This window comes from Rhinoraja longicauda, chromosome 14 (genome assembly GCF_053455715.1).
Source record: "Rhinoraja longicauda isolate Sanriku21f chromosome 14, sRhiLon1.1, whole genome shotgun sequence".
In the NCBI taxonomy this organism is placed as follows: domain Eukaryota; kingdom Metazoa; phylum Chordata; class Chondrichthyes; order Rajiformes; family Arhynchobatidae; genus Rhinoraja; species Rhinoraja longicauda.
This window is the reverse complement of record NC_135966.1, coordinates 35849469-35876766: the sequence shown is the minus strand read 5'-3', so window position 1 is coordinate 35876766 and position 27298 is coordinate 35849469. Positions and strand designations below refer to the sequence as shown.

The window sequence follows — 27298 nt, the reverse complement described above, 5'->3', positions numbered from 1 at the left end:
TTCGATAAGATCTCCTCTCATCCTTCTAAATTCCAGTGTATACAAGCCTAGTCGCTCCAGTCTTTCAACATATGATAGTCCCGCCATTCCGGGAATTAACCTAGTAAACCTACGCTGCACACGTATAACTCCTCAGTATAATAGGGTAAATATCATAAGTGTGGTATATTCGATCACATACAAGCAGGCGTCCAGGCTAGGACGTGTTATGCATAATATCATATTGAAATTAAAATGGACATCCTCATAATAAAGTCATAGTCATTGCATTACACAACACAACGCCAAAACCTGGGGACTCTTGCATATGGTCTCAGTGGGCTATTTATATACAATACACTTTGTTCTTAGTCTGGGATTGTTTTTATGTATTGTAATACTTTACTGAACTATATGCAAAAAATAATTTTGCTGCATTTGTGATAATAAACAACCATTGGAAACAAACCTTTTGGACCTTCTCGTTCGTGCCGATCAAGATGTCCCATTTAAGCTAGTCCCATTTGCCCGCACTTGGCCCATATCTGTCTAAACATTTCCTATCCATTGACTTGTCCAAATGTCTTTTGGGCGGCACAGTGGCGTAGCGGTAGAGTTGCTGCCTTACAGCGCCAGAGACCCGGGTTCAGTATTGACTAAAGGTGCTGTCTGCATGGAGTATGTACGTTTGCCCTGCGATCGCATGGGTTTTCTCCGGGTGCTCGATTGACCCGATCTATTCCTCTGCTGATTTTGTACATCACTATAAGATTCCCCCATCGTCCTCCTGCGCTCCGAGGAATAAAGCCCAAGCATGCTCAACCTCTCCGTATAGCTCAGTCCCTCGAGTCCTGGCAACAGCCTGGTAAATCGTCTCTGAACCCCTTCCAGCTTGACAACATCTTTCCAATAGCCTGGTGCCCAAAACTGAACCCAATACTCTAACTCTTTTATAACTGCAACATGAACTCCCAACCTCTATACTCAATACTTTGACTGATGCCATGTTTGTTCCCAAAATAACGCACCCACCAATACCGCCTGCACCCAACTCTCACACCCTCTGACCAATCCATTCCCTCTGCTCTAATAATTCCCCACAGACTCAGCTGAAACAACTTTAAATCCCTACTCAGCTCAGCATGCTAAAACCAGATTCCACTTTCGCCAGTTTTGCTGACCTGCATGTTTCACAGCAGGAGAGCAGAATAGAGCATTCATCACTTTTGCCGTTAATAAACAGTCCTGCGTCCAAGAGGTGTGAAATGAACATTATTATAAGTGTTTGACTATTTTCCTTTCGTTAACATTTTACAATCTGGATGCCCATTAAAATTGTGCCCAGTGTAAAAGAAGAAATGTGTGCAGTTATTTTCAGGTCCACCACTGATTTTCCGTCAACTGGTGGGCCGCCCCACTCCACCCCCCCCTCCCCTTTTAATCCCGCTCCCCTCACCGGAAGTACCCAAAAAATGTGGTGCCCCGATCGGGTGATGTGGCCAATCTCGACCTCATTGGGACTTCGATCGGCGGGTCGAATTTGCCCCCTGCGGCCGAGGCTCTGGAACTCTGGCCCGGCCGGTGCCGCCAGATCCGTTCCCATAGCCGACGTCCGAGGCCGACTTTGCGGGCGGGCATCACGGCCCCGCCAAAGTCGTGACCTCTGTTGGTCAGGCAACATGGAGGCTCTATGTTATGGGAGCATCTTAGTTATCCCACTTTCTCATCCACTCCCTATACACTAGTGGCAATTTACTGAGGCGCATGTCTTTGGGATGTGGGAGGACACCGGAGCACCCGGAGGAAACCCAGCCAGTCACAGGGAGAACATGCAAACTCCACACATACAGAATCCGAGGCTTGGATCAAACCCGGGTCTCAGTCACAGTGTGGTGGCAGCTCCACCAGCTGCACCACGATGCTGCTCTTGTGTTGCATTGGGAAGTTGGAAGTATCATCAAGGATGTCTGTCACCCTGGTCATTCCCTTTTCTCTCTTCTACCTTCTGGGTGAAGATACAGGAGCTTGAAAGCCCCAGTCTTACAGGTAGCTTCTTCCCCACTGTTATCGGACTCCTGAAGCAAGCATCTCTTCCACTCCCCTTTCCTGGAGATGCTGCCACATGCTCTCACTCTTGACTCTAACTCATCTGTTATTGCACTTCATTTTATATTTGCACTGCAGATTTAATTTTTCACTAATTCTATCATCAGGATGTATTTATTATCACCATGCATATTGTTTCCTCGATGAGCTTCATGAGAACAAGGAATTTTACTGCACCCTGGTGTACATGATAATACACAAATCTAAAATGACTCATGACTTGTTGAAAGTTTTCTCTCGAGTATCCATCCTTTCCTTCATATTCTCAATGGAATCACAAGTTCCCCGTCTCTCAGCCTGTGCCAGAGGCGGGGCCCAGTGGTAAAGTCATATGGCAAACTCTGGTAACTTCTGCTCCTCAAAACCAGAGCAAAAGTCAGTAAGCCTTCATTCATAGTGTATTGAACCTAGAAGAGCACAGCGCAGAGGCGGCATGGTGGCGCAACGGTAGAGTTGTTACCTTACGGCGCAAGACACCTGGGTTCGATCATGACTATGGGTGCTGTCTGGATGGAGCTTGTCCGTTCTCCCTGTGACCACGTAGGTTTCCCCCGGGTGCTCCAGTTTCCTCCTACATCCCAAAGACGTACAAGTTTGTGGATTAATTGGCTTTGTTAAAATGTATAAATTGGTCCTGGTGTGTAGGATAGTGCTAGTGTATGGGGATCACTGGTTGGCATCGAGTGGGTGGGCTGAGCAGCCTGTTTCTGCACTGTGGCTCTGTCTAAAATCTAAAAGCCTAAAGAATCCCTGGAAAATGTATTGGATGTGTTATGAGCACATCAAAAGCCTCTTGGAATTGATTCAATTGACTGCTGCCACTTCTTTACTCAGAACTGGGGCAGGGAATATCCTTTGATACTTTCCTAATGGAGTCAGGATTGCTACCTGATAATGGGGGTTTTGCAGATTTGAAAGAGTTCTCATCGGAGATTGGATTATTTGTGGGACCGAGAGGCAGCCGGAGGCAGCACCTACTCCTAAAAAACAGGGTTAATGTTGGGAAAAATGCCTGGAGATGTTCAAGGCTCTGGAGTCGTCTGAAGTCAGGTGAAAAATGACAGATGGGCTGCGGAAGCAAATGCGTGTGGTGAAACATGTATCAGAAGGCAGGGCAGAGAAAGTGCAGTCACGGTGGCTCATGTATAGTAAATATTTTCGAGGGGTTGAAAGGAAAAATGCCCTGTTTATGAGAAAGAGGGTGTGATGTGGATTTGAACATCATTTCTGCAGACACTATAAAATAATATGGACTTTTAAAAGCCCATGGAGTGGATGTGATCGCAAGGCGGCCAGCTGTAGATATGCTGCCTTAGGACAGAGATGCAGTGAATGTCTGTACCAAATGTAACCTCCGGAAATGTCGGATGGGCTTGTTTAAGAATATGTTTTGTGAATGATATTTATTATTTGAATAAAGTATTTTTTGATATAAAAAAAAAAAAAAAAAAAAGAGATGCGGGTTCGATCCTGGCTACTGGTGCTGTCTGTATGGATTTTGTACGTTCTCCCCGTGACCGCGTGGGTTTTCTCCGGGTGCTCCGGTTTCCTCCCACCCTCCCAAGTTATATAGGTTTGTAGGTTAATTGCTTTCGGTAAAATTGTCCCTGGTGTATAGGATAGTGTTGGTGTCTGGTAATCTTTAGTCAGTGCGGACTTGAAGAGCCGGAAATACCTGTTTCTGCTTTATACAGTATCTCTAAAGTTTTTTAATTGATGTGTCTCTGTATGAGCTTACAAACTGGAGAACGTTGCAGAGGCACCGAGGACTGAATCCTAGGAAGTGTTTGAAATGTTTGATTTTGACATTGAACTAGATTCCAATGGAGATTTGTGAGCACAAGGAAATGGCTGAACAGGATTTGATATGGATCAAGATACAAGCAAAGAGCTTCGGATCATCTTAAATGAATGCATTTCTTAAATATAAAATGGCACTGTTGTTGCTTGGCATTAGATATGAAGCAGTTTCACATTCATTGGCTTGGATCTGTGAACTAAGATTATGACACCAGGTATTGGGATCAAGACATGAAATGGAAACTGGACTCTTGGATTCTTGTTCCCGAAGCCAGTGGTTAGTGCTCGATGATGTTATGGTTTAGACAATAGACAATAGACAATAGGTGCAGGAGTAGGCCATTCGGCCCTTCGAGCCAGCACCACCATTCAATGTGATCATGGCTGATTATTCTCAATCAGTACCCTGTTTAGAAGAGAGGGGGATTGAGATTAAAGGGATTTGGTGTTTCTCACAAGTAGGATAGTGCTTGTGTACGGGTGATTATTGGTCAGCGTGGACTCAGTAGCCTGAAGGCCTGTTTCTGCATTGTATCTCTAAAATCTAAAGTCTAACTTCTAAAGTAAATAAATATTTCTAGAACAGCGCGGCAAAGTGGCGCAGCGGTAGAGCTACTGCCTTACAGCGCCAGAGACCCGACTTTAATCTTAACTACGGGTGCTGCCTGGCAAATGACATGGATGCAGCTGAGGGGGGGGGGGGGGTGGGGGGGTGGGTTGGATTGGCCGAAGGTTGGACAAAGGCCAGAGATGAAAAGACCACAAAAAAAGACTGAAGGAGATAAGCGAGAAGAAGTGCAAAATATGAAGCCAGAAGTGGAATATAGGTGGAAGGGGGTGGGGGGGGGGGAAGGGAATGGGAGAAATGTGTGCACATCCGGGTGAGGCACAGGGAAAAGAGGAGCATAAAGGAGGGGAAAGGCGATGGAGGGGGGTTTTGGTTTTAGGGTTAGTTATCTAAATTGGAGAATTTAATGATCACATTGTTGGCCTGTAAGCTACCCGAGTCCAACGTGAGGTGCTGTTCGTCCAGTTTGCATTTGGTCTCATTCTGGCAGTGGAGGAGGCCCAGGGCAGAAACGTCAGTATGGAAATGGGAAGGGGAGTTTAAACTTTAGACTTTAGAGATACAGCGTTGCTGGTCGGAATGGACTCGCTGAACCGAATGGTCTGTTTCCGTGCTGCATCTCTAACTAAACTAAACCTACAATGCAGACAAACAGGGCCTTCGGCCCTCTTTACCCATGCTGACCAATTTGTGCACTGTTCTTGTACCACTTCCCAAGATGCCGCGCGCGTGGTGGGAGTGTCCCGGGGAATCGCGCGGGCACAATCCACCCGCCAAACAACCACGGCGCAGCCGACCAGAACGATGACCGACGACTGGAACGTGTCCCGGTAGGCACCACGCCTCTCAGGCCTCCCAGGAGACTGTGGTGAAGTGGGCGGTGAGGCCTAACTGGGCCGAAGTCGCCTCAGAGGTGGTGGCAGCGGGGAGCCGAGGTGGCGGTGGGAGCCTCGGCAGCAACGTGAGCATCGGTGGCGGTGGGGCCTCGCGATCGATGAGCTTGAGGAGGGTGTGGGGAAGACAATGGAGGACCCGGCGTGGGGGGACAACTGTGAGGGACGGTGGGAGAACAAAGGGGAACCCGGTGTGTGGGAGGGGAGGGGAGGGGAGGGGGGAAACTCTAGTTTTACAATCTCTGTGATTGTTAGTTTGTTTGTTCCGGTGAAGGCGCTGTGCACATGACAGCCAGCCAACAGTCACTTGTCTTTTTCTTTTTGTTTCCTCTTTTAATTTCAAGTTTTTGTGCACCTTGTGTGTTGTGACTGTTGGCAGACCAATTTGCCTCCGGGGATGAGTAAAGTTTTATCGTATCGTATTTGCATGTATTCGGACCACAGCGCTCCAAGCCCTTCCCATCCACATATCTGTCCAAATATCTTGTTCCTTTATAATGGACTATGGTGAGTTCCTTTTGAACAGGATATCCTTCAGACCAATTAGAGATTTCTTCTGACGCCAACAAATATTAGCACCGCACTTTAAAATGTTTAATTCATTAACGGACTAGTTAGGTTTGTTATTGTCATGTGTGCCAAGGTACAGTGAAAGGTTTTCCTTTTCATGCTATCTAAACAGATCAGATAATACATACAATTAAGTCAAACTCATGCACAATAGGTAGAGCAAAGGGGAAGATACAGAATGCAGAATATAGTTCTCAGCATTGCAGTGCATTTGTTCCAGAGACAAAGTCCAATGTCCACAATGGAGTCGAGATGAATCGGCCAGTACCCCAGCTTATGGAAGGACCGTTCAGAAGCCTGATAACGGAGGGGAAGAAGCTGTTCCCGAGTCTAATGGTACGCACTTTCAAACTTATGTACCTTTTGCTGGATGGGAGAGGGAAGAAGAAGGAATGACTGGGGTGGGACAAGTCTTTGATTATGTTGGCTGCTTTTCAGAGGCAGCATGGAATGTGGATGACAGCAGTGACCAACATTGACACTTCAAGCAACACCACCCATGGCTCATCAGCTCATTGCCTTTTGCGAATAAATGCCCACTTTAAAACATTATATCGGCAGCGGCACAGTGGCGCAGCTGGTAGACATTTGGCTTTGATCAAATAGGTCAATGGTTCCTTTATTATCATGTGCTCCAAGGTACAGCGATACCTGTCTGTGTCAATGCTGTCAGTGTGGAGTTTGCACTTTCTCCCTGTGACCATGTGCGTTTCCACCAGGTGCTCCTGTTTCCTCCCACATCCCAAAGATGTGCAAGTTTGTAGGTTACTTGTCCGCTGAAAATTACCTCCAATTTGTAGGAAGTGGATGCGAAAGTGGGATAATATAGAACTAGCGTGAATGGGCAGAAAGGAACTGCAGATGCTGGTTTACACCGAAGGTGGACACAAAATGCTGCAGTAATTCAACGGGTCAGGCAGTATCTCTGGAGATAAGGTACAGGTGACTTTTTGGGTGTAGATCCTTCTTCAGACTGAAAGTCAGGGGAGGGGGGAAACTAGAGGTATAAAAAGGTACAAAGAACAAATGAGCGAAATGTATGAAAAGAACAAATCAGAGCCAACACTGATGATCAAGGAAAGGTGGAGCCCACAATGGTCCATTGTTGGTAGTGGAAGACGTGACAACGAAGGGATACGAAAATTGAAACTAAACTGGATGTTAGGGGAATTAGCAGGATGACAAGGAAGGGGGGTGGAAGGGGTTACTTGAAATTAGTTATTTAGCACACAACAAAAAGCTTCTCATTGTACCTCAGTACACGTGGCAATGAACTAAGCTGAACTAACCTAAGCTAATCAATCAATCAATTAATCAATCCTCACAATTTTAGACATAAGGAACTGCAGATGCTGGTTTTAAAAAAGTGCTGGAGTAACTCTGTGGGTCAGGCAGCATCTCTGGAGAACACGAATATGTCTATTTTTTACAGAGGGGCTAAGGTATTTCAAGGATTTACAGAATGCTTAATGACAAGACAGAATTACTGACTCTTGCCATTTGAGTTCCTTGCCTGAAGACATGGAGTTTTACTGGCATCAATCCGAGCTTTCAGCTCAAGCCTGGGGGAGGAGCGACTGAACATTAATGAAAATAAAACCTCAAACACTTAATTGTAAATTGCATGCTGTAACAGTGAGTCCAAGAAGAGAAGATACTGTTTAATTCTCTCACTTGGAGATTAAATGGGGGAACAAAAAATATCCATCAGTGGAGGATTACAAAATCTCATTATTCCCTTCGACTGACAAAGCCAAGTTAATTTGATGTTTCCCGTAAATTAACATTCCAAAAGTCTATTGTCCACAAAAGAAACTTAATTAACTGTCCTTCCAAACTTAACATTCTCAATAGAGCAGTGTGCAGCCGTTAGTGATTGCTTTTAAATGGCTGCTAATTTGAGGTTCCTTGCACATCTCACTGAGTAAACACAGAGACACTCATCTGTGGGGAATGGGGTGATTTCCACTTTTCAAGCCAGCTCCACACTCCATTAACTGAACCTTAGCCAAAGCTTTTGACTTCATTAAAAAGAGCTAAAGTCACTGCAAGTGTATTTAGTTTAACATAGACACAAAGTGCTGGAGTAACCCAGTGGGTCAGGCAGCATCTCTGGAGAAAAAGGATAGGTGCCGTTTCGGGTCGGGACCCTTCTTCAGACTCGAAATGTCACCTATCCTTTTTCTCCAGTGGTGGCGCAGTGGCTCAGTGGTGGAGTTGCTGCCTGACAGCTCCAGTGACCCGGGTTCGATTTTGACCACGGGTGCTGCCTGCACTGAGTTTGTACGTTCTCCCTGAGACCACGTGGGTTTCCTCCGGGTGTTCCGGTTTCCTACAACACTCCAAAGACCCAGTGCACTGGGTGATTGCAGGTCGACATTGACTGGGTGTGCCAAAGGGCCTGCGTCTACACTGTATCTCTGGTCTATAGCAAAGTCTAAAGCATGGGCATTGTGAGCCGAATGGTCTGTTCTTGTGCTGTACCATTCTACGTTCTATGTAAAAAGAGAAGGAAATTTTATTTTAACTAACGTCAGGACAATAAAGCCATACAGAACGGGTATTTTTGCAACTGGACAACATTTCTATCTACGGTAGCATGAGCAAAATCTGGACTGTCTAACGTGTCAACTGTATTTAATGTTTGATAAATAAGTTTTCCTTTCATTTCTGTGAGCTTTCAGACTCTGAGTTTTGGCTACAAGCAAGGAATTAATTTGGTGTGCAGCAGCAAAGAAGACTCGGCCAACACTAGTGAGGGAAATGTCTTCACAAAAGCACAGCATTGTTTTTGACAGTCATTTTTGCCCCAGATAAGATATTGTTTGGCTTGTCACTAGACTTGGTTAAGAGAAAGGTTTCCTCAATCACAATCTCAAAGGGATTAACAACCAGGGCAGTGCTTCTGAACTGTAGAGACAGTTGTGATGTCCGCAATATCAGTTATGTGATACACTGGATTCACGTGATACACAGCATGCTCCCATATACAGTAAGATGTGAAGGAAAATAACTGTAGATGCTGGTTCAAATTGCAGGTAGACACAAAATGCTGGAGTAACTCAGTGGGTCAGGCAGCATCTCAGGAGAGAAGGAATGGGTGACGTTTCGGGTCGAGACCCTTCTTCAGACTGATGTCAGGAGAGGGGGCGGGACACAGGAGCTCAGTTAAGAGTGCTCAGTTAAGGGCAGCACAGTGGTGCAGCTGGTAGATCTGCTGCCTCACAGCGCCAGAGACCCAGATTTAATCTTGACTGCAGATGCTATTAATGTGTGGAGTTTGTACATTCTCCCCATGACCGTGTGGGTTTCCTCCGGGTGTTCCGGTTTCCACTCACATTCCAAAGACTTTCGGGTTTGAAGGCTAATCAGCTTCCGTAAATTGCCCCGAATGTGTTGGGGGTTGATGACAAAGTGCATACAAAAAGCTTTTCACTGTACCTTTGTACACGTGACATTAAACTAAACTGAACCCATCGGGCAAGAGGTACGGGGAGTGTGAAAACGCACACCTCCAGATTCAGGTAGAGTTTCTTCACAGCTGTTATCAGGCAACTGAACCATCCAATAAATAACTAGAGAACAGTTTTGACCTACCATCTACCTCCAAGGAAACCCTTGGACTATCTTTAATTGGACTTTACCTTGGACTAAATGTTATTCCCTTTATCCCTTTATCCTGTATCTGTACACTATGGGCGGCTTGATTTTAATCTTGTACAGTCTTTTCTCTGACTAGTTGCCATGCAACAAAACGCTTTTCACTGTACCTCGCTCGGTACATGTGACAATAAACTAAACTAAGCTTGGAAACAGGCCCTTTGGTCCAACTTTCCCATGACGACCGAAAGTCCCCTCCCCATGTCAAAGGAGGTTAAAGGCTCTTCTTTTTTAAAAAAATACCAGGGGATCTTATGCATTCCATCGAGCAGGCAGACCAGGTCTCAGTTTAATGTTTTGGAAGAAACTGCAGATGCTGGTTTATACCAAAGATAGACACAAAATGCTACAGTAACTCAGCGGGTCCCGGCAGCACAGCAACTCTGGAGAAAAAGAATGGGTGACGTCTCGGGTTGGAACCTTTCTTCTCACCGATGTCTTATCTGTCCCACTTTTTATTCCCTTGTTACTGGGCTACATTATCAGGTTAGACTGTGCTAAAATCTTTGGAAGGCAGTGTGAACATAGACCTCTGACTCAGAAGCGAATGCATTTCTACTGAGACACTATTGTTGCAAAGCCAAGAGGGTGACAGAGACTTGTGGTCTCTCACGGATACTTGACTGTAATTAGCTGGAGCGCAGTTCCCAGCCCTCGGGCAAGAGCTGACCTTATCAGAAATACAATGTTTCCTTCGGTGTCGTTTTACAAGAAGGACGGCGATCACTCAGGCTTCAAGATGACACCATGGCAAGTATTTCTGCCTGGCCCCTTCCAACCCTCCAGAGCTGCTGCCGCAGGGCTGAACAAGTGGACTTTGAGAGTGCTCGAGATGACAGCCACTCCCCTCAGCCAAACAATTGAGGACTGAAACGATGGGTCTGAATAGCGTTCTCCTTGAGTGAAGTCAGTGCAGGCTGGTGCAACTGATCAATGCAGCCCTGTGTAAGTGGATTTGACAACATTCCACAGTCCACTCATAACCTATCTGTGGATGCAGCCCAGACCATCGCACAAACCAAACAAAAGTCTAAAGAATGGGCTTGACAGCTTGCCATGGTTTTGATTTTAAGACAGACTAACTACAAATCTGATATTCAATTAGAGCTGAGAAAATTTAATGTGCTAACACACATGGGCATAGAAATTTAGCCTATGGTCTTTTACTTGGGAAAAAAAAGCATTGAATTATTAACTATGCTTAAAGTTTAGCAGATGATTGTACAATGAGAATAAGATTTACGGTTGAGTGAGTTCTAATGAGTGATGGTGCATGTATATCATTGTTAAATATTGACATTCTGACTGATGTGGGACTGCATATGAAATGTAAAAATTGTTAAAGTCCAATGAGAAATATGAAACTGGAACAAAAATTAATCTGAATGAGAAGTAATGATTTCCTTGAAAGTGGCTTCATAAGTAGCTCAGATATCTGTCCTGGACCCAGCGCATTGAAGATTGAAGTGATTTAGTATGTCAATAAATACCCTCTTGAATATCTACAGGTGGAGACCATATTGACGTGGCATCACGGCCTGGTTCAACAACTCAACCACCTGGGGAACGAAGGATAAAGGGTAGTGGGCACTGCCTGCTCTATCACGGGTACTGACCTCCCCACCATTGCAGGGATCTATTGGATCTATTGGTCGCTCTGCCTCAAAAAGACATGCCAGCATCATCAAGTCCCCACACCACCCTGGCCACACTTTCATTCCACCTCCACCAGAGCCCTGCCATTCACTGTGTAGATCCTTCTCTGGTTTAACTTCCCAAACTACAACACCTTGCACTTCCCTGTATTAGACTCCATTAACCATTCCTCGGCCCACCTGCCCAACCGACCAAGATCCTGCAGCAATTTATTGACAACCATCTTCACTCTCTACAATGCCACCCACTGTAGTCATTTGAAAGGCAATGATGAGAAATATCTTCACATTGAGGGTTGCTGTAATCTGGAACGATCTCCAAGAAAGAAAAATCAAATCAGACTCCAGTGGAACTTTCAAGAGATAATTGGACGTGATAGGGACTTTCAAAGTTTCATGAAAAACATTACAGGGGTGGGACAAAAGGATACAAAATGCTGGAGTAACTCAGCGGGTCAGGCAGCATCTCTGGAGAAGAAGGATAGGTGACATTTTTCAGACAGCAGTTCAGTGTGTCTCTCGTAGTAACTAATACTTCCTATACCAGTGTGTAGGAAGGAACTCCAGATGCTGGTTTACACCAAAGATGGTCACAAAATGCTGGAGTAACTCAGCGGGACAGGCGGCATCACTGGAGAGAAGGAATGGCAGCATTCTGGTAAACATCGACTTACTCTACTCAAAGCCTCCCCAAGGACTGAAGTTCCAGGTTAGGACCCTTCTTCAGAAAATATTAGGACCACTCTTCCAATGGGGCTAGAATAGGCATGCTGGACTGAACAGCCTCCTCCATTCTATGGAATTATACCCAATGTGTAAACTGGGTGAACTGCCCAGGCAGGGCGTTGATCTATAATTGCCATCCACTTAGATTTTTCAGTATCTTCATTCCTTACTTTGGAGTTTTGCAACAAAAACAAAATTCTGTTCAAAGTGAGGTGTGAGAGTGTGAGAAAACGAAGCACTTTCCAGCTTTCAACAGCCAGGATCAGCAGGGAGCAACACAAAGTCGGATCTGGTGCACATAGAGATTTATCATCTGATGCTTACACTAAATGTCAAAGCAATGGTTTGTCGGAGTTACACACTGTTTCTGAACTTCATTTCCATTGGCACAAGAACAGGGCCTTTGTTGAGTTTAGTTTAGTTTATCAGACTAGCGTAGACTATTTTCTAAATGGGGAGAGAATTCAGAAGTCGGAGGTGCAAAGGGACTTGGGAGTGCTGGTGCAGGATTCCCATAAAGTTAATTTGCAAGTTCATAAGGTCATGAGTTGTCAGAGCAGAATTAGGCCATATGGCCCATCAAGTCTATTCTGCCATTCAATCATGGATGATCTATCTTTCCCTTTCAACCCCATTCCCCTGCCTTCTCCCCATAATCCCTGACACCCGTACTAATCAAAATGGTTGTATCGGTAGTAAGGATGGCCAAGATCTACTGCCACTGGCATGGTTGTGCAGTGGTAGAGTTACTGCCTTACAGTGCCAGAGACCCGTGTTTGATTCTTTGATTCTGACTACGGGTGCTGTCTGTACAGAGTTTGTACGTTCCCCCTTGACCTGCGTGGGTTTTCTCTGGGAAGCTCCAGTTTCCTCCCACACTCCAAAGACGTACAGGTTTGTAGGTTTCTTGGCTTGGTTTAGAAGTTAAATTGTCCCTAGTGTGTGGAGGATAGCGTTAGTGTGCGGTGATCGCTGGTTGGCGGGACTCGGTTGGCCAAAGCGTCTGTTCCAGCGCCGAATGTCTAAACTAAAATAAACTACTGCTGTGCCACTGTGTCACTCATTATAGTTGAACCTTAGTTGCATCCAGGAGGAATCAGAAACAGGCAATAAAGGTTGGCGTTGCTTGCATTCGGTGAATGAATAAAGAAAATGCAATTCCTTTGAAGATACTGATTATTCCTGTTTTCACCATCTGTGCAGACGAGTTCCAGATCGTAATTACCTCCGTGAAAATAAGTCTTTCTTCAGCATTTTATATCTTTATCCTTTGGTTCTTGAGTTACCTGCCAGTGGGAGCAGCTTCCCTCTTTATTCTCAATTTGAAGGATTGTCCTGACCCGAAATATTGCCTCTCCATTCTCTCCACTTGATTGGTACAGGTGTCAGAGGTTAAGGAGAGAAGGCAGGAGAATGGGGTTAGGAGGGAGAGATAGATCAGCCATGATGGAATGGTGGAGTAGACTTGATGGGCCGAATGGCCTCATTCTACTCCTATCACTTATGATCTTATGATCTAATGATCCACTGACCCATGTTCGCAACGTTGGGGGAGTCCAGAACCAGGGGTCACAGTTTATGAATAAGGGGTGGACCATTTAGAACGGAGATGAGGAAAACCTTTTTCAGTCAGTGTTGTAAATCTGTGGAATTCTCTGCCTCAGAAGGCAGTGGAGGCCAATTCTCTGGATGCTTTCAAGAGAGAACTAGATAGAGCTCTTAATGATAGTGGAGTCAGGGGGTATGAGGAGATGGCAAGAACAGAGTACTGATTGTGAATGATCAGCCATGATCACATTGAATATACGGTGCTGGCTTGAAGGGCCGAATGGCCTACTCCTGTACCTATTTATTGTCTATTGTCTATTGACCCATTGAGTTCCTCCAGCACTTTGTGTTTAGCTTAAGATTCCAGCATCTGCAGTTTCTTTTGTATCTTTATTCTATCTGAACCTCTCACCTTCAATCAAATCTTGCAACTTGTTCGCTCTCAACATTTTTGCTCGGGGGAAAACAACTTCAGACTCTTCAGTCTAAAGCCAAGGCAAGTTTATTGTCATATGCAAAAGTATGGTGTGGTACAGGTGCAATGGGCGGCACAGTGGCGCAGCAGTAGAGTTGCTACCTTACAGCCCCAGAGACCTGAGTTTGATCCTGACTATAGGTGTTGCCTGTAGGGAGTTTGTACGTTCTCCATGTGACCTCACGGGTTTGCTCCGGTCTCTTCCCACATCCCTGAGATGTGCAGGTTCGTAGCATAATTGGCTTCTGTAAATTGTCCCTAGTTGGTAGGATCCAAAACTGGGATAACATGGAACTAGTGTATGAGTGATCTTTGCTCAGCGTGGACTTGGTTGGCCGAAGAGCCTGTTTTCACGTTATATCTCAAAACTAAACAATGAATATCTTGCTTGCAGCAGCATTACAGGCACATAGACTCAGATAACACACAAAAGCATAGTGTGTAACATAAATTACTCATCGATTCTGTGAGACAGTACAAAGACAAGACTGCTAAAAACAAGACAGGAGTCCAAAACACATTTAGTTAAATAAAACAAGTCCATGGTGGTGCAAGAAGCAAGTACCCCAAGTAGTGTTCTGTTGTTGCGGTAGGATTTGGGTTGTGCAGGTCGGTTTAGCACCCTAAAAGTTGGAACGTGCTGTTTTGCTGAACTTGGAGGTGTGGGATTTCCGGCTTCTGGACCTCCTGCCTGATGGTAGCAGTGAGGAAAGGGCCTGATCTAGATGATGGGGATGTTTGGTGATAGATGCCATCTTTGTGAGGCAGCACCTCGAAGATGGCTTTGAAATTAGGGGGGAGCTAATGACCATGATGGACGGGGTTGAGTACACTAATCTCAGCGGTCTCTTGTGATTGTTTGGATATGTTTACTTTATTATTGTCACATGTACCGAGGTACAGTGAAAAGCTTCTTTGTTGCGTGGTATCCAGTCAGCGAAACAGCTATACACGATTACAATCGTGCCATCCACAGTGTACAGATACAGGATAAAGGGAATAAACGTTAGTGCAAGATTAGGTACAGTAAAGTCTAATAAAAGATAGTCCAAGGGTCTCCGGTGATATAGATGGAGGTCACGCTCTCTAGCTGGTAATAGGATGGTTCAGTTGCCTGATAACAGCCATATCAAGCCATGATGCAACCAATTAGGATACTTTCTACAATAAATAGATGCAAAGATGCATCTTCGAGCCAGCACCGCCATTCAATATGATCATGGCTGATCATCCAAAATCAGTACCCTGTTCCTGCTTTCTCCCCATATTCCTTATTCTGTTAGCCTTAAGAGCTATATCTAACTCTCCCTTGAATACATCCAGTGAATTGGCCTCCACTGCCTTCTGTGGCAGAGAATTCCACAGATTCACAACTCTCTGGGTTAAAAGGTTTTTCTTCATCTCTGCCCTAAATGGCCTACCCCTTATTCTTAAACTGTGACCCCTGGTTCTGGACTCCCCCAACATCAGGAACATTTTTCCTGCATCTAGCCTGTCCAATCCCTTAAGAGTTTTATATGTTTCTATAAGATCCCCTCTCATCCTTCTAAATTCCTGTGAATATAAGCTGTCGATTCATTCTTTCATCATATATCAATCCCGCTATCCCGGGAATTAACCTGGTGAACCCACGCTGCACTCCCTCAAATTAGGAGACCAAAACTGCACACAATATTCCAGGTGTATACTTACCAGGGCCCTGTACAACTGCAGTAGGACCTCTTTGCCGCTATACTCAAATCCTCTCACTATGAAACGCTATTCTGTTTTGGGTCGGAACCCTTCTTCATGGTCTGATGAAGAGTCCTGACCTGAAACATCTCACATCCATTTTTTCCAGAGATGCTGCCTGACCCGTTGAGTTACTCCAGCACTTTGTGTCTATCTTTGGTATAAACCAGCATGTGCAGCTGTTTGTTTCTGCCTTCTACTGCCTATATGTACGAGTTTGTTAGAGTTCTCGGTAACATGCCTAATCTCTTTAAATTTCGAAGATTCGTGCAGTTGAAATCTCCCATCCTTGGAACCAGTCTGGTGAATGTTCTCTATCTTTGTGGGACTTCCACCAACACTCTGATTCTCAGCCCAGAACTTCAAGATGATGCCAAGGAACCATTAACGCTCCAAATATAGCAAAATCAAACACTGTTCTGATGCAGAGCCATCGATCTGAAACATTGACTATACATCGCCAGCAACAGATGTTGGCTGACCCATTGAGAACTTCTGTCATTTTCCATATTTGTTTTGGATTCTCAACATCGCTTTTGGCTCAGCTACCAGGACGAGTCAAGAATTGTTGAATTGTCACATGTACCCAGAATGGAACAATAACATTCTTACTTGCTGCAGTTTAACACGTCCTAATTACGGTAACTTACAGATAAATATATCATCATCTAAAGTGAAATAAATGAATAACCATAAAACTAGAAAACCATGATATGCAAAAGCCAAAATCCGTAGTGCAAGAGCCTGATGGTTGAAGGGTTAGACGTTAGTTTTGAACACGATGGTCATGGTACCTTGTACCTTTATTCATATGGAACAGTTTGAGATTAGCCGGGATGGTGTGGGTGTTTGATGATATTGGTTAACAATTAAAATCCATTAAAAAAATAGTACCTTCAGCACTCTTGTACTTCTGCAGTTTTGAGTCAGAGTGCCAGATAAGATCAGTCCTGATGCAAGGTCTCGACCTGAAATGTCGAACGTCCCTTTGCTTCTGCAGATGATGCTTGACTTATAGAGTTCATCATCATCATCATCATCATCATCATCATATATATATAGCCGGAAACAGGCCTTTTCGGCCCTCCAAGTCCGTGCCGCCCAGTGATCCCCGCACACTAACACTATTAACACTATCCTACACCCACTAGGGACAATTTTTACATTTACCCAGCCAATTAACCTACCTAAACTTCTTCCAGCAGTTTGACTTTTGCCCATCTCTGAACAGCAACTTTATAATTCAGCAACTCTAACAACTGAAATAAGTCACATCACTTCACAGCCAATGCCAGAAATAGTTCAGTGTAGCGACCATAGGGATTGGTCCTGAGAGTCGAACCCTCGGATTGGCCAGCAAGGTCACATGGTGGTGCGACCATAGGGATTGGTCCTGAGAGTCGAACCCGCTGATTGGTCAGCAAGGTCAGGTGGTGGTTTTGGGGCCCAAAACTAGGCAGTGGGAAGAGAACTTCGATGTGAACAGTTTGAGTTAATGGTTGTCTGTAATCTCGTTTGTTATCCTTTGTAATTGAATATTGCTGCCACAATAAACTTCTTTAACAAAGTACAAGCCTCCAGACTTGCCATATCAGCTTATTTTAGTTTTAGTTTAGAGATACAGCACGGAAACAGGCCCTTCTGCCTTACTACGCCAGAGATCCTGGTTCGATCCTGAATACAGGTGCTATCTATCTGGAGTTTGTACATTCTCCCCATGACCTGCGTGGGTTTTCACCAGGAGCTCCAGCTTTCTCCCACATTCCAAAGACATACAGGTTTGTAGGCTAATTGGCTTGGTATAATTGCAAATTGTCCCTAGTGTGTGCAGGATACTGTTAGTGAGCAGGAATGGCTGGTCGATGCGGACTCTGGGCCAAAGGGCCTGTTTCCGTGCTGCATTGCGAAACTAAAAACGAAACTTAACCTCTTCTGCACCTTCTCCAAAGCCTCCACAACCTTCCTGTAATGCGGGTCGACCAGAACCGTACGCAATACTCCAAAAGCTGCAGCATGACTTCCTGACTCTTATACTCAGTGCCCCAAGCAGACATGGGGGGGGGGGGGGGGGGGGTGGGCAGGGTGTGGTGGAGACGCCCCTCAAAATAAGGGAAGGGATTCCACGCCAGTGGGCCACATGAGTGGCGAGGGTGGGGGGTAATTTTATGTAATTGGTGTATTGAATGTATGTTTTGAATGTATGTATAGCCTCCCAGAATGTCGGATGGAGTTTTGGAAGGAATGTGTTTTGTATATATTTATTTCTTGAATAAAGTATTTTTTTTACTACAAAAAATAAATAAAGCCAAACATACCATAAGCCTTTATGATTCCGATTCTAATGGATGCCACTCACCACCCTCTTCTCCCCCCAATCTTCCAGTCAAACCCGTTTAATATGCACTTCCGGAAATGTGAGTGCGAGATGTGTTTGGAGAAGGAGATGGCCATGCAGGAGTTAAACTGTGGAGAAGTGCTGCGTGACTGTGAAACTATTAACAGGTGCCAGTGAGGAACGGCTGTTTATGCAGCACTCACTCATCGTGACATTGATAGAATGATCCTTGTTCTGTTGTTCAGAAGCTTTGATATTGAAAAGATGGAGCTTGAAAATCATAATAAACTGTAAATCACCCAGCGGAGACACTACCTGCATGTTTGCACACAGGCTCAAGAATGTGCACTTACACCTCTCTCTCTCGAGTGATTTACTGAGTGCTCTGAACTGGACTGTCACAAAGTGTAAAAGCAAAGCCCAGATCCAGCGATTAAATAAAACTCACATCTGAAATTTAAACATACACTTCACTCCCTCTCCATCTTACCGCTTGCACCAGAAGTGCCGATTCTGACTAGTCATGTAGGAAAATAACTGCAGATGCTGGTACAAATCGAAGGTATCACAAAATGCTGGAGCAACTCAGCGGGTCAGGCAGCATCTCTGGAGAGGAGGAATGGGTGATGATTTGGGTCGAGACCTTTCTTCAGTCTGAAGAAGGGTCTCGACCTGAAACGTCACCCATTCCTTCTCTCCAGAGATGCTGCTTGACCCGCTGAGTTACTCCAGCATTTTGTGATACCTGACTAGTCATATAGTCATACGGAAACAGGCACTTTGGCCCAACCTGCCCTTGCCGACAAAGATGCCCTATCGAACAGTTTCTTGCGTTTGGTCCATGCCCCTTTACTTTAGACTTTAGAGATACCGTGTGGAAACAGGCCCTTCAGCCCACTAGTCCGTGTCGACACTAGCACTGTTCTACACACCAGGGACAATTTACATTTTTTACCGAAGCCATTAAACCTACAAACCTGCTCGACTTTGGAGTGTGGTAGGAAACCAGAGATCCCGGAGAAAACCCACGCGGTCACAGGGAGAACGTACAAATTCCACGCACACACAGACAGGGACACCCAGGCACGAATGTAACCCCGGCAAAGGGGCAGACAGTCGGCTTGGGCAGAGCCCTCTCCAGCATGGTGCCGTGACCCACAAATGGAGACATCTTCTTAGGTGATAAATCTCATTGTGCACGATGTCATGGTGGATTTCATCCAGGAGCCTACACAATGGATCCAGGACTAAACAAAATCAAACCCCCTTCCTGGTAACTACAGAAATTAACTTCCAGTACTAAATACTTTGAATCACCATGGTAATATGAGAACTGCATTAAAATAGTTTTAGTTGTAGTTTTACAGAGACAGCATGGAAACAGGCCATTCAGCCCACCGAGTCCACATTGACCTTCAATCACCCATCAACACTAGTTCTACTGTTATCCCACTGCTTACATTCAGGGGGTAATTTTACATAGGACAATTAACCTAGAGTGTGCAGAAGTGTGAAAACGCACACCTCCAGGTTCAGGGACAGTTTCTTCTCAACTGTTATCAGGCAACTGAACCATCCTACCAACAACAAGAGAGCAATCCTGAGCCACTATTTACCTCATTGAAGACCCTCGGACTATCTTTGATCGGATGTTACTGGACTTTCACTAAATGTTATTCTCGTCATTTCTCTTCATCATGTGTCTGTACACTGTGGAAGGCTCGATTGTAATCATGTATTGTCTTTCCACTGACAAGCTAGCGTGCAACAAATATTTTCATCATACACATGACAATAAACTAAACTCAACTCAACCTACAAACCCGCATGTCTTCGGGATGTGGGGGGAAACTGGGGCACCCGGAGGAAACCCACGCAGTCACAGGGAGAACGTGCAAACTCCACACACACAGACAACACCCGAGGTCAGGATTGAACCCATGTCTCTGGCACTCTGAGGCAGCAGCTCGACCAACTGCTCCACTCTGCTCTGGCAGGATTGCTTCTGGGATTTATTATAAGGGAATGAAACACATCTTTCTTACCTGGTTTGACTCCTGAAAGTCTCCAGACCCACAATAGCATGGCTCACTATTAACTTAAATGGCATTCAAAGAACTCGGTCCAGGGGCCAGTCTATATCAACAAATAACAGTGACACCACCACAACATTGCACAAGTGGATGAGCGAACAAAGAATAAAATATCTGCTTTGAGATGAAATAAGAATACACTTTAACAGCAGTAATTGTAGGACTAAATTGCTTGAATCGTTCTCCTTTGTAAGAACTCAGAATGAAATTGAAAGAAATTGAGAATCATTGTTGAACACCTCATTCTCCAGGATCTCAGCCTCTTCCATTACAGTTCAACACTTGCAGTGTTTCATTGTCTGCAGCCGTCCATCCAATTTCATTCATGTTAGTTTAATTTTAGTTGAGAGCTGCTGGATCTTTATTCTGCAGAATTTAGGTACATTCATCAGATGACGACGTTGCCTTTCTCAGTGCAAACAGTTTAGCCAGGTACAGTCCTGTGTCCAAACGTGGACTTGGCAACCATTTCGCCAAGCACTTCAATGAATCAATGATACTTTATTGTCACATGTACCGAGGTACAGTGAAATTCTTTGGTTTTGCTAACAATACACACAAAGTAAGTACAATGTTTTTTTAAAAATGGTGCCTGCCTGTGGTGACATGTTGCAAGCAGCACAGCAGAAAATAATCAAATAATCAAACAATAATCAAATATTGTTTACAGTGTACGATGTTCACATATTTTGTTGTGCTGCTGCAAGTAAGAATTTCATTGTTCTATCTGGGAGATATGACAATAAAATCCTCTCGTACTGTGCCCATCTATTACCTGCGATGCCTTGGCCTGCCTCTCCCCTTCCAGCTTTCCTCTCCCCCACCTACAGTCAGTCTGAAGAAATGTCTCGACCTGAAACGTCACCTGTCCATGTTGTCCAGACGTCCTTCTACCTGACCTGTTGTTACTCCAGCAGGTTGTGTCCTTGTTTACAGAAGCCAGCATCTGCAGTTCCTTGTACCTCCTTTTACCAGAATGTTGCCTGGATTACAGGGTATTGGCGATAAGGAGAGGTTGGACGTACTTGGAATGCTTTCCCTGGAGTGTCAGAGGCTGAGGGGAGACCCGATAGAAGTATATAAAATTATAAGGGCATAGATTAGTTTAGTTTCGTTTAGTTTAGAGGCAAAGCATAGAAACAGACCCTTTGGCCCACCGAATCCACGCCGACCAACAATTACCCGAACTCTAGTTCTTTCCTACACCCTAGGGACAATGTCGGGAAACCAATTAACCTACAGACCTGCGCATTTAGTTTAGTTTAGAGATACAGCGTATCTTTGGGATGTGGGAGGAACCTAGGGCACCTGGAGAAAACCCACACAGTCACTGGGAGAAGGTACACATTCCGCACGGACAGAACCCGTGGTCAGGATCGAACCCCGGGTCTCTGGTGAAGTAAGGCAGCAACTCTACCGCTGCACCTCTGTGCCGCCCCACATAGATAAGGTGGACAGTCAGAACCACTTACCAGGGTGGAAACAAAGTCTAGAGAGCATAGTTTTAAGGTGAGTGGGACGATCTTTAAAGGAGATATGTCGGCAATTTGTTTACACGGAGCGTAGGAAGTACTGCCAGGGGTGGTGGTGGAGGCAGATAAATTAGCGACATTTAATAGGCTTTTGGAAAGGCATATGGATGGAAAGGTATGTAGGTTTACTGGGTAAATGTAAAAAATTGTCCCTAGTGGGTGTAGGATAGTGTTAATGTGCGGGGATCGCTGGGCGGCGCGGACTTGGTGGGCCGAAAAGGCCTGTTTCTGCGCTGTATTTATATATGATATGATGATATGATGATATGTGCAGACTGGGAAGATTGGCTTAACTTGGGATCATGTTCGGTGTAGATACTGTGGGTCGAAGAGCCTGCTCTGGTGCTGTACTGTTCTATGTTCTATGTTTTATATGGACAATCCCTTATCCTGATACAGTGCCACTTGATTCCGGCTTTGCAGCCTGAGATATAACTCTCTGAATATTCATCCTTTGATTCATGAGATACCACATTTATCTGAACACTTGTTTCGATAGTGTTGCATTATTTCAAGTATACCACAAATAAATATGTTGACTTCACAGGGCATATAAATACATTTCCTGTTGAAAAAAAATGGAAATACAAAAGGTTATCATGATTTTTTGTATGTCTAACATCACAGTTAGAATTACAGATGAGACTGGATTCAGGCGTAGGAGGTCAGGTGTAGGAAGGTACAAGAGGAAGCCACTTTGCCCATTGATGGTGGCACAGTGGCACAGCGGTAGAGTTGCTGCCTTACAGGGCCGGAAACCCGGGTTCGATCCTGACTATGGATGCTATCTGTACGGAGTTTGTACGTTCTCCCCGTGACCATGTGGGTTTTCTCCAGGTGCCCCAGTTTCCTCCCACACTCCAAAGACATATGGTTTGTGGGTTAATTGGCTTGATAGAATTGTAAAGTGTCCCTAGTGTATGTAGAAGTAGTGTTAGTGTGCGGGTCGTTGGTAGGTACGGACTTGGTGGGCCAAAGGTCCTGCTTCCGCGCAGTATCTCTAAACTAAAAAAACCCGTTCCACACACACTAGAGGCTTGAATATTAATTTTGGCCTCAGCAAAATTGCCACTAGTGTGTTACTCCGGCAATTTGTGGCTCTTTATTGGAACAATGGAGGTTCATCCACTGAGTTCATACAATGCAGAGATCAATAGGTTTCTGGATGTTGAGGGTTGTCAGGTATGTGGGGAGAAGGCAGGAAAGTGGTGCCGAGGTAAAAGATTCATCATGACCGCGATGAAAGGAAGAGTAGGCTTATCTCATAGATACAGTGGGAAAACAGACCCTTCAGCCCTCCAAGACCGTGCTATCAACCACCCACTTTACATTAATCCTACAATGGCCGCACAGGGGCACAGAGGTAGTGTCACTGCCTTACAGTGACAGAGACCTGGGTTCAATCCAGACGAGAGGTGGTCTCTGCCGGAATCTGAACGTTCTCCCTGTGACCCCATGAGGTTTCTCCGGGAGCTTCGGTTTCCTCCCATATTCCAAAGACATAAAGGCGGCAACTCTACAGCTGCGCCACTGTGCCGCCACTGCACGGTAGCGCAGCGGTAGAGTTGCTGCTTTACAGCGAATGCAGCGCCGGAGACTCAGGTTCGATCCTGACTACGGGTGCTGCACTGTAAGGAGTTTGTACGTTCTCCCCGTGACCTGCGTGGGTTTTCTCCGAGATCTTCGGTTTCCTCCCACACTCCAAAGACGTACAGGTATGTAGGTTAATTGGCTGGGTAAATGTAAAAATTGTCCCTAGTGGGTGTAGGATAGTGTTAATGTACGGGGATCACTGGGCGGCACGGACTTGGTGGGCCGAATGGCCTGTTTCCGGCTGTATATATATGATGATATGATATGATGATCATGTTCTCGTAAGGTAAATGGATAGCTCGTTAGAGAAATATGCTTTTGCATTTCCTTTGACTAGACCTCAAAAGAAAAGTTATTGACTCTGGAAGAAGACACAACGTGCTGGAGTAACTCAGCGGGAGAACACAAATAGGTGACGTTTCGGGTGGCGACCATTTGGTTTGGGGTGTCATTGTCATGACATACGAAAGGGTTGCAGTTCTGAAGACTTCAAACAAATTCATTCTACCCGCCCCCCCCCCCCCCCTCTTCTTCCTCTATCTCTCCCTTCCTCTGTCTTGCCCCTTCACAAATCTCCTCAGTAGTGGACATGACAGTCCAAAAGATAGTCGATAACAGGAGAAAGGGGAAAAAAATGGTCCAAAATAATAACAGAAATAATAAAACGATAAAATTCTTAAGCTTAGTTCTTTTTGTTCCTGCTGGGAGCGAATTGATTTAGTACAATGGGATTATGCACAGCATCAGAGCCAAGTTTGAATGGAATAAACTGAATAAAAAGCATTAGGCTTCGATATAATTGGAGGGGTTGAATAGGCAGCAATTTTGGTGTGTTAAAATCCGTACAATGGAGGAATAATGATTCACAATGTAATTCAAAGAAAATCGCCAACGGATCAGGTGAGTATTTGTCTTTCATTGACTGTATTAACATTTTGAGGTTCGAAAAAATTGTTTTAATAGAAACAGAACAACAATGGTTTCCGTGGCAACTGGAGTCTCACTTTTATCAGCATTTTGACAGCAGCGTTTGCAAGTTTCACTCATATTTCCTTTTATCACCTCGCTTTTTTGTCGTGCAATTAGCCCTTTCGCTCCGAACACTACGGCAAGCATGTGGGGAGGCCCACAGAACTCTTCCTGTGCTCCGTGCGGTCTGGCCCGCCGCGCTGGGCCCTGCCTCTGGCCGGCCTGTTGACGGGGACGATTCCTCACTGCATTCTAACCGACCGACCCAGTCACGATGCCGGAGCACATTAGCGGGAGGCGCTGAAAATACACAGGCAAGCCCATTGTCAGAACAGCAGTCAATAGCAATCACCACCATTCATTCATTCCGAGCCGATGAGGCTATCTCTAAATATAGGCTATCTTCCCTAATGGTGTTAAAAGGGGCTGTAGAAATATCCTAGCACAAAAGGCATTTAAATACTGCCAAATGAACAGTCAGATGGAAAAAAAGGATAAGGAATGAAATACAACATTTGATTTTTCACTGCACTTGCTTCATTCCAGTCCGATGCAGGGTGGGAGGTAATTTATGCAAGGTCAATTAATCATTTGAAACCTATATTTTGTTAGTTAAATTATTTTAGAGTTTTAGAAATACAGTGCGGAAACATGTCCTTCGGCACACCGAGGCTGGGCTGACCAATGATCATCTTGTACACTAGTTCTATGCTATACACTAGGGACAATTTACAGAAGCCAATTAACCTATAAACCTGCATATCTCTGGAGTGTAGGAGGAAACCAGAGCCCCTGGAGAAAAGCCACGCGGTCACAGGGAGAATGTACAAACTCTGTACAGACAGCACCTGTAGTCTGGATCGAACCTGGGTCTCTAGACCTGTAAGGCAGCAACTCTACCGCTGCCCCGCTATGCTGCCCTTGTTTAAGGGAAATTCAAGAAGGCGGCTTTACGCATTACGGTCACAAATCAGTCATTATTTTACTGAAATTATAAGCTCAAAGATCAAATACCCTAATTTTGTTAGAGTCATAGAATCAGAAAGCACAGAAAGGATGTCAGAGTGGCACAGCGGTAGAGTTGTTGCCTTACATCACCAGAGACCCGGGTTCCATCCTGACCCTGGCTGTTGTCTGCAATGGGATTTGTACGTTCTCCTTGTGACCGCATGTGTTTTCTCCAGGTGCTCCAGTTTCCTCCCACACTCCAAAGATGTGCAGATTTGTAGGTTAATTGGCTTCTGTAAATTGTAAATTGTCCTTGGTGTGTCGGATAGTTCTAGTGTACGGGGTGATCGCTGGTCGGCGGGAATCGACAGGCCAAACAAAGGGCCTGTTTCCATCTTGTATTTCTCTATGGTCTCAGGCACTTTGGTCTAGCCAGTCCACAGTTTAGAACAAGCACTAATCCTGTGTGAACCCCATGTTTTCTCTCTGTAAACAGTGGCACAGCAGTGGAGTAGCTGCCTTACAATGCCAGAGACCCGTGTTCGATCCTGACTATTGGTGTTCCTGTGACCCGCGTGGGTTTCCTCCGACTGTTCTAGTTTCCTCCCACATGCCAAAGACGTACAGGTTTGTAGTTTAATTGGCTTTGGTAAAAATTGTAAGTTGTCCCTAGGGTGCAGGAAAGTGCAGGTGTATGGGGTGATCGCTGGTTGGCGAGGACTCGGCGGGCCGAAGGGCCTGCTTCCGCGCCGTATCGCTAAAGTCTGTAGTAAAGTAAATCCATTCATTCTTCTATGCTGTACTGTTGTATGCAGGAAGGAACTGCAGATGCTGGATTAAACCGAAGATTGACACAAAAAGCTGGAGTAACTCAATGGGACAGACAGTAATTCTGGAGAAAAAGTGACGTTTGGATCGAGACACTTCTTCAGGTACTGTTCTATGTTTCATGTTCTATGTTCTACGTCCTATGTTCTGTTCTATGTTCTATGTCCTATGTTCTATGTTCTATGTTCTATGTTCTGTTCTCAATTCTGTCTTCTATTTTCTATGTCCAATGTTCTATGTCCGATGTCCTATGTCCTATGTCCTATCTTCTATGTTCTATGTCCCATGTCCTATCTTCTATGTTCAATGTTCGATGTTCTATGTCCTATGTCCTATGTCCTATGCCCTATCTTCTATCTTCTATGTTTGATGTTCTATGTCCTATGTCCTATCTTCTATGTTCTATGTTCGATGTTCTATGTCCTATGTTCTATGTTCTATGCTCTATGTTCTATGTTCTCTACTCTCTCTTCCATTTTCTATGTCCAATGTTCTATGTCCGATGTCCTATGTCCTATCTTCTATGTTCTATGTTCAATGTTCTATGCCCTATCTTCTATGTTCAATGTTCGATGTTCTATGCCCTATCTTCTATGTTCAATGTTCGATGTTCTATATCCTATGCCCTATCTTCTATGTTCTATGTTCAATGTTCTATGTCCTATGCCCTATCTTCTATGTTCTATGTTCAATGTTCTATGTCCTATGTCCTATCTTCTATGTTCTATGTTCGATGTTCTATGTCCTATGTTCAATGTTCCCCAGTACTCTGCTGGCTGCCTAATGGATCCTCGATAATCTTCCTTTGCTGACGGCAATTGTTCCTTATCCCCGCTCCTTGATTCCCACCGGAGTCTGGGTTGAGGACTGAGCTTCGAGCTGGGCTGCAGTTCTGCAAGAGTGTCTGTGTTTGTTCGCCAAAAACCATTGCAGCTCAGTTGGAAGTTGCCTCTGCCTATTGAGACGAAGCTGATTATTCTGTCCGAGTAGCAGGGATGCGAATATCATTATAACATTTTGACAAGCAGTGTATCTGTGGTCAAGCACATTAGAGGATGAGATGGAATAGATTTTTTTTTTCATGCCGATCTATTAATCCTACTGCATGCCGGGAAAGATCATTGACTTTAATCTCTCGTCGGACATAAAACCTCGCTGAGCACATTACTCCTGAGGCTTGTAATAATTCTCACTGTCGGCTCACCCGGGAGCATATAGGATGCTGACTGAATTGAACGGACGACCAAAGTCATGGGTGGCTAGAATTAGGTGGGTGAGCTTGACAATTA

General features: G+C 44.9%; 1 protein-coding gene across 1 annotated transcript in view; it reads left to right on the top strand.

Moving 5' to 3' along the window:
• Nucleotides 1–27298, top strand: part of LOC144600209 (protocadherin-1-like) — a 520454-nt gene that overhangs the window by 413821 nt on the left and 79335 nt on the right. The window contains exon 5 of the mRNA XM_078411731.1: nt 25997–26113. Coding sequence (XP_078267857.1) covers nt 25997–26088 — 92 coding nt within the window. The 3' untranslated portion in view covers nt 26089–26113. The remainder of the gene's footprint in view (nt 1–25996; nt 26114–27298) is intronic.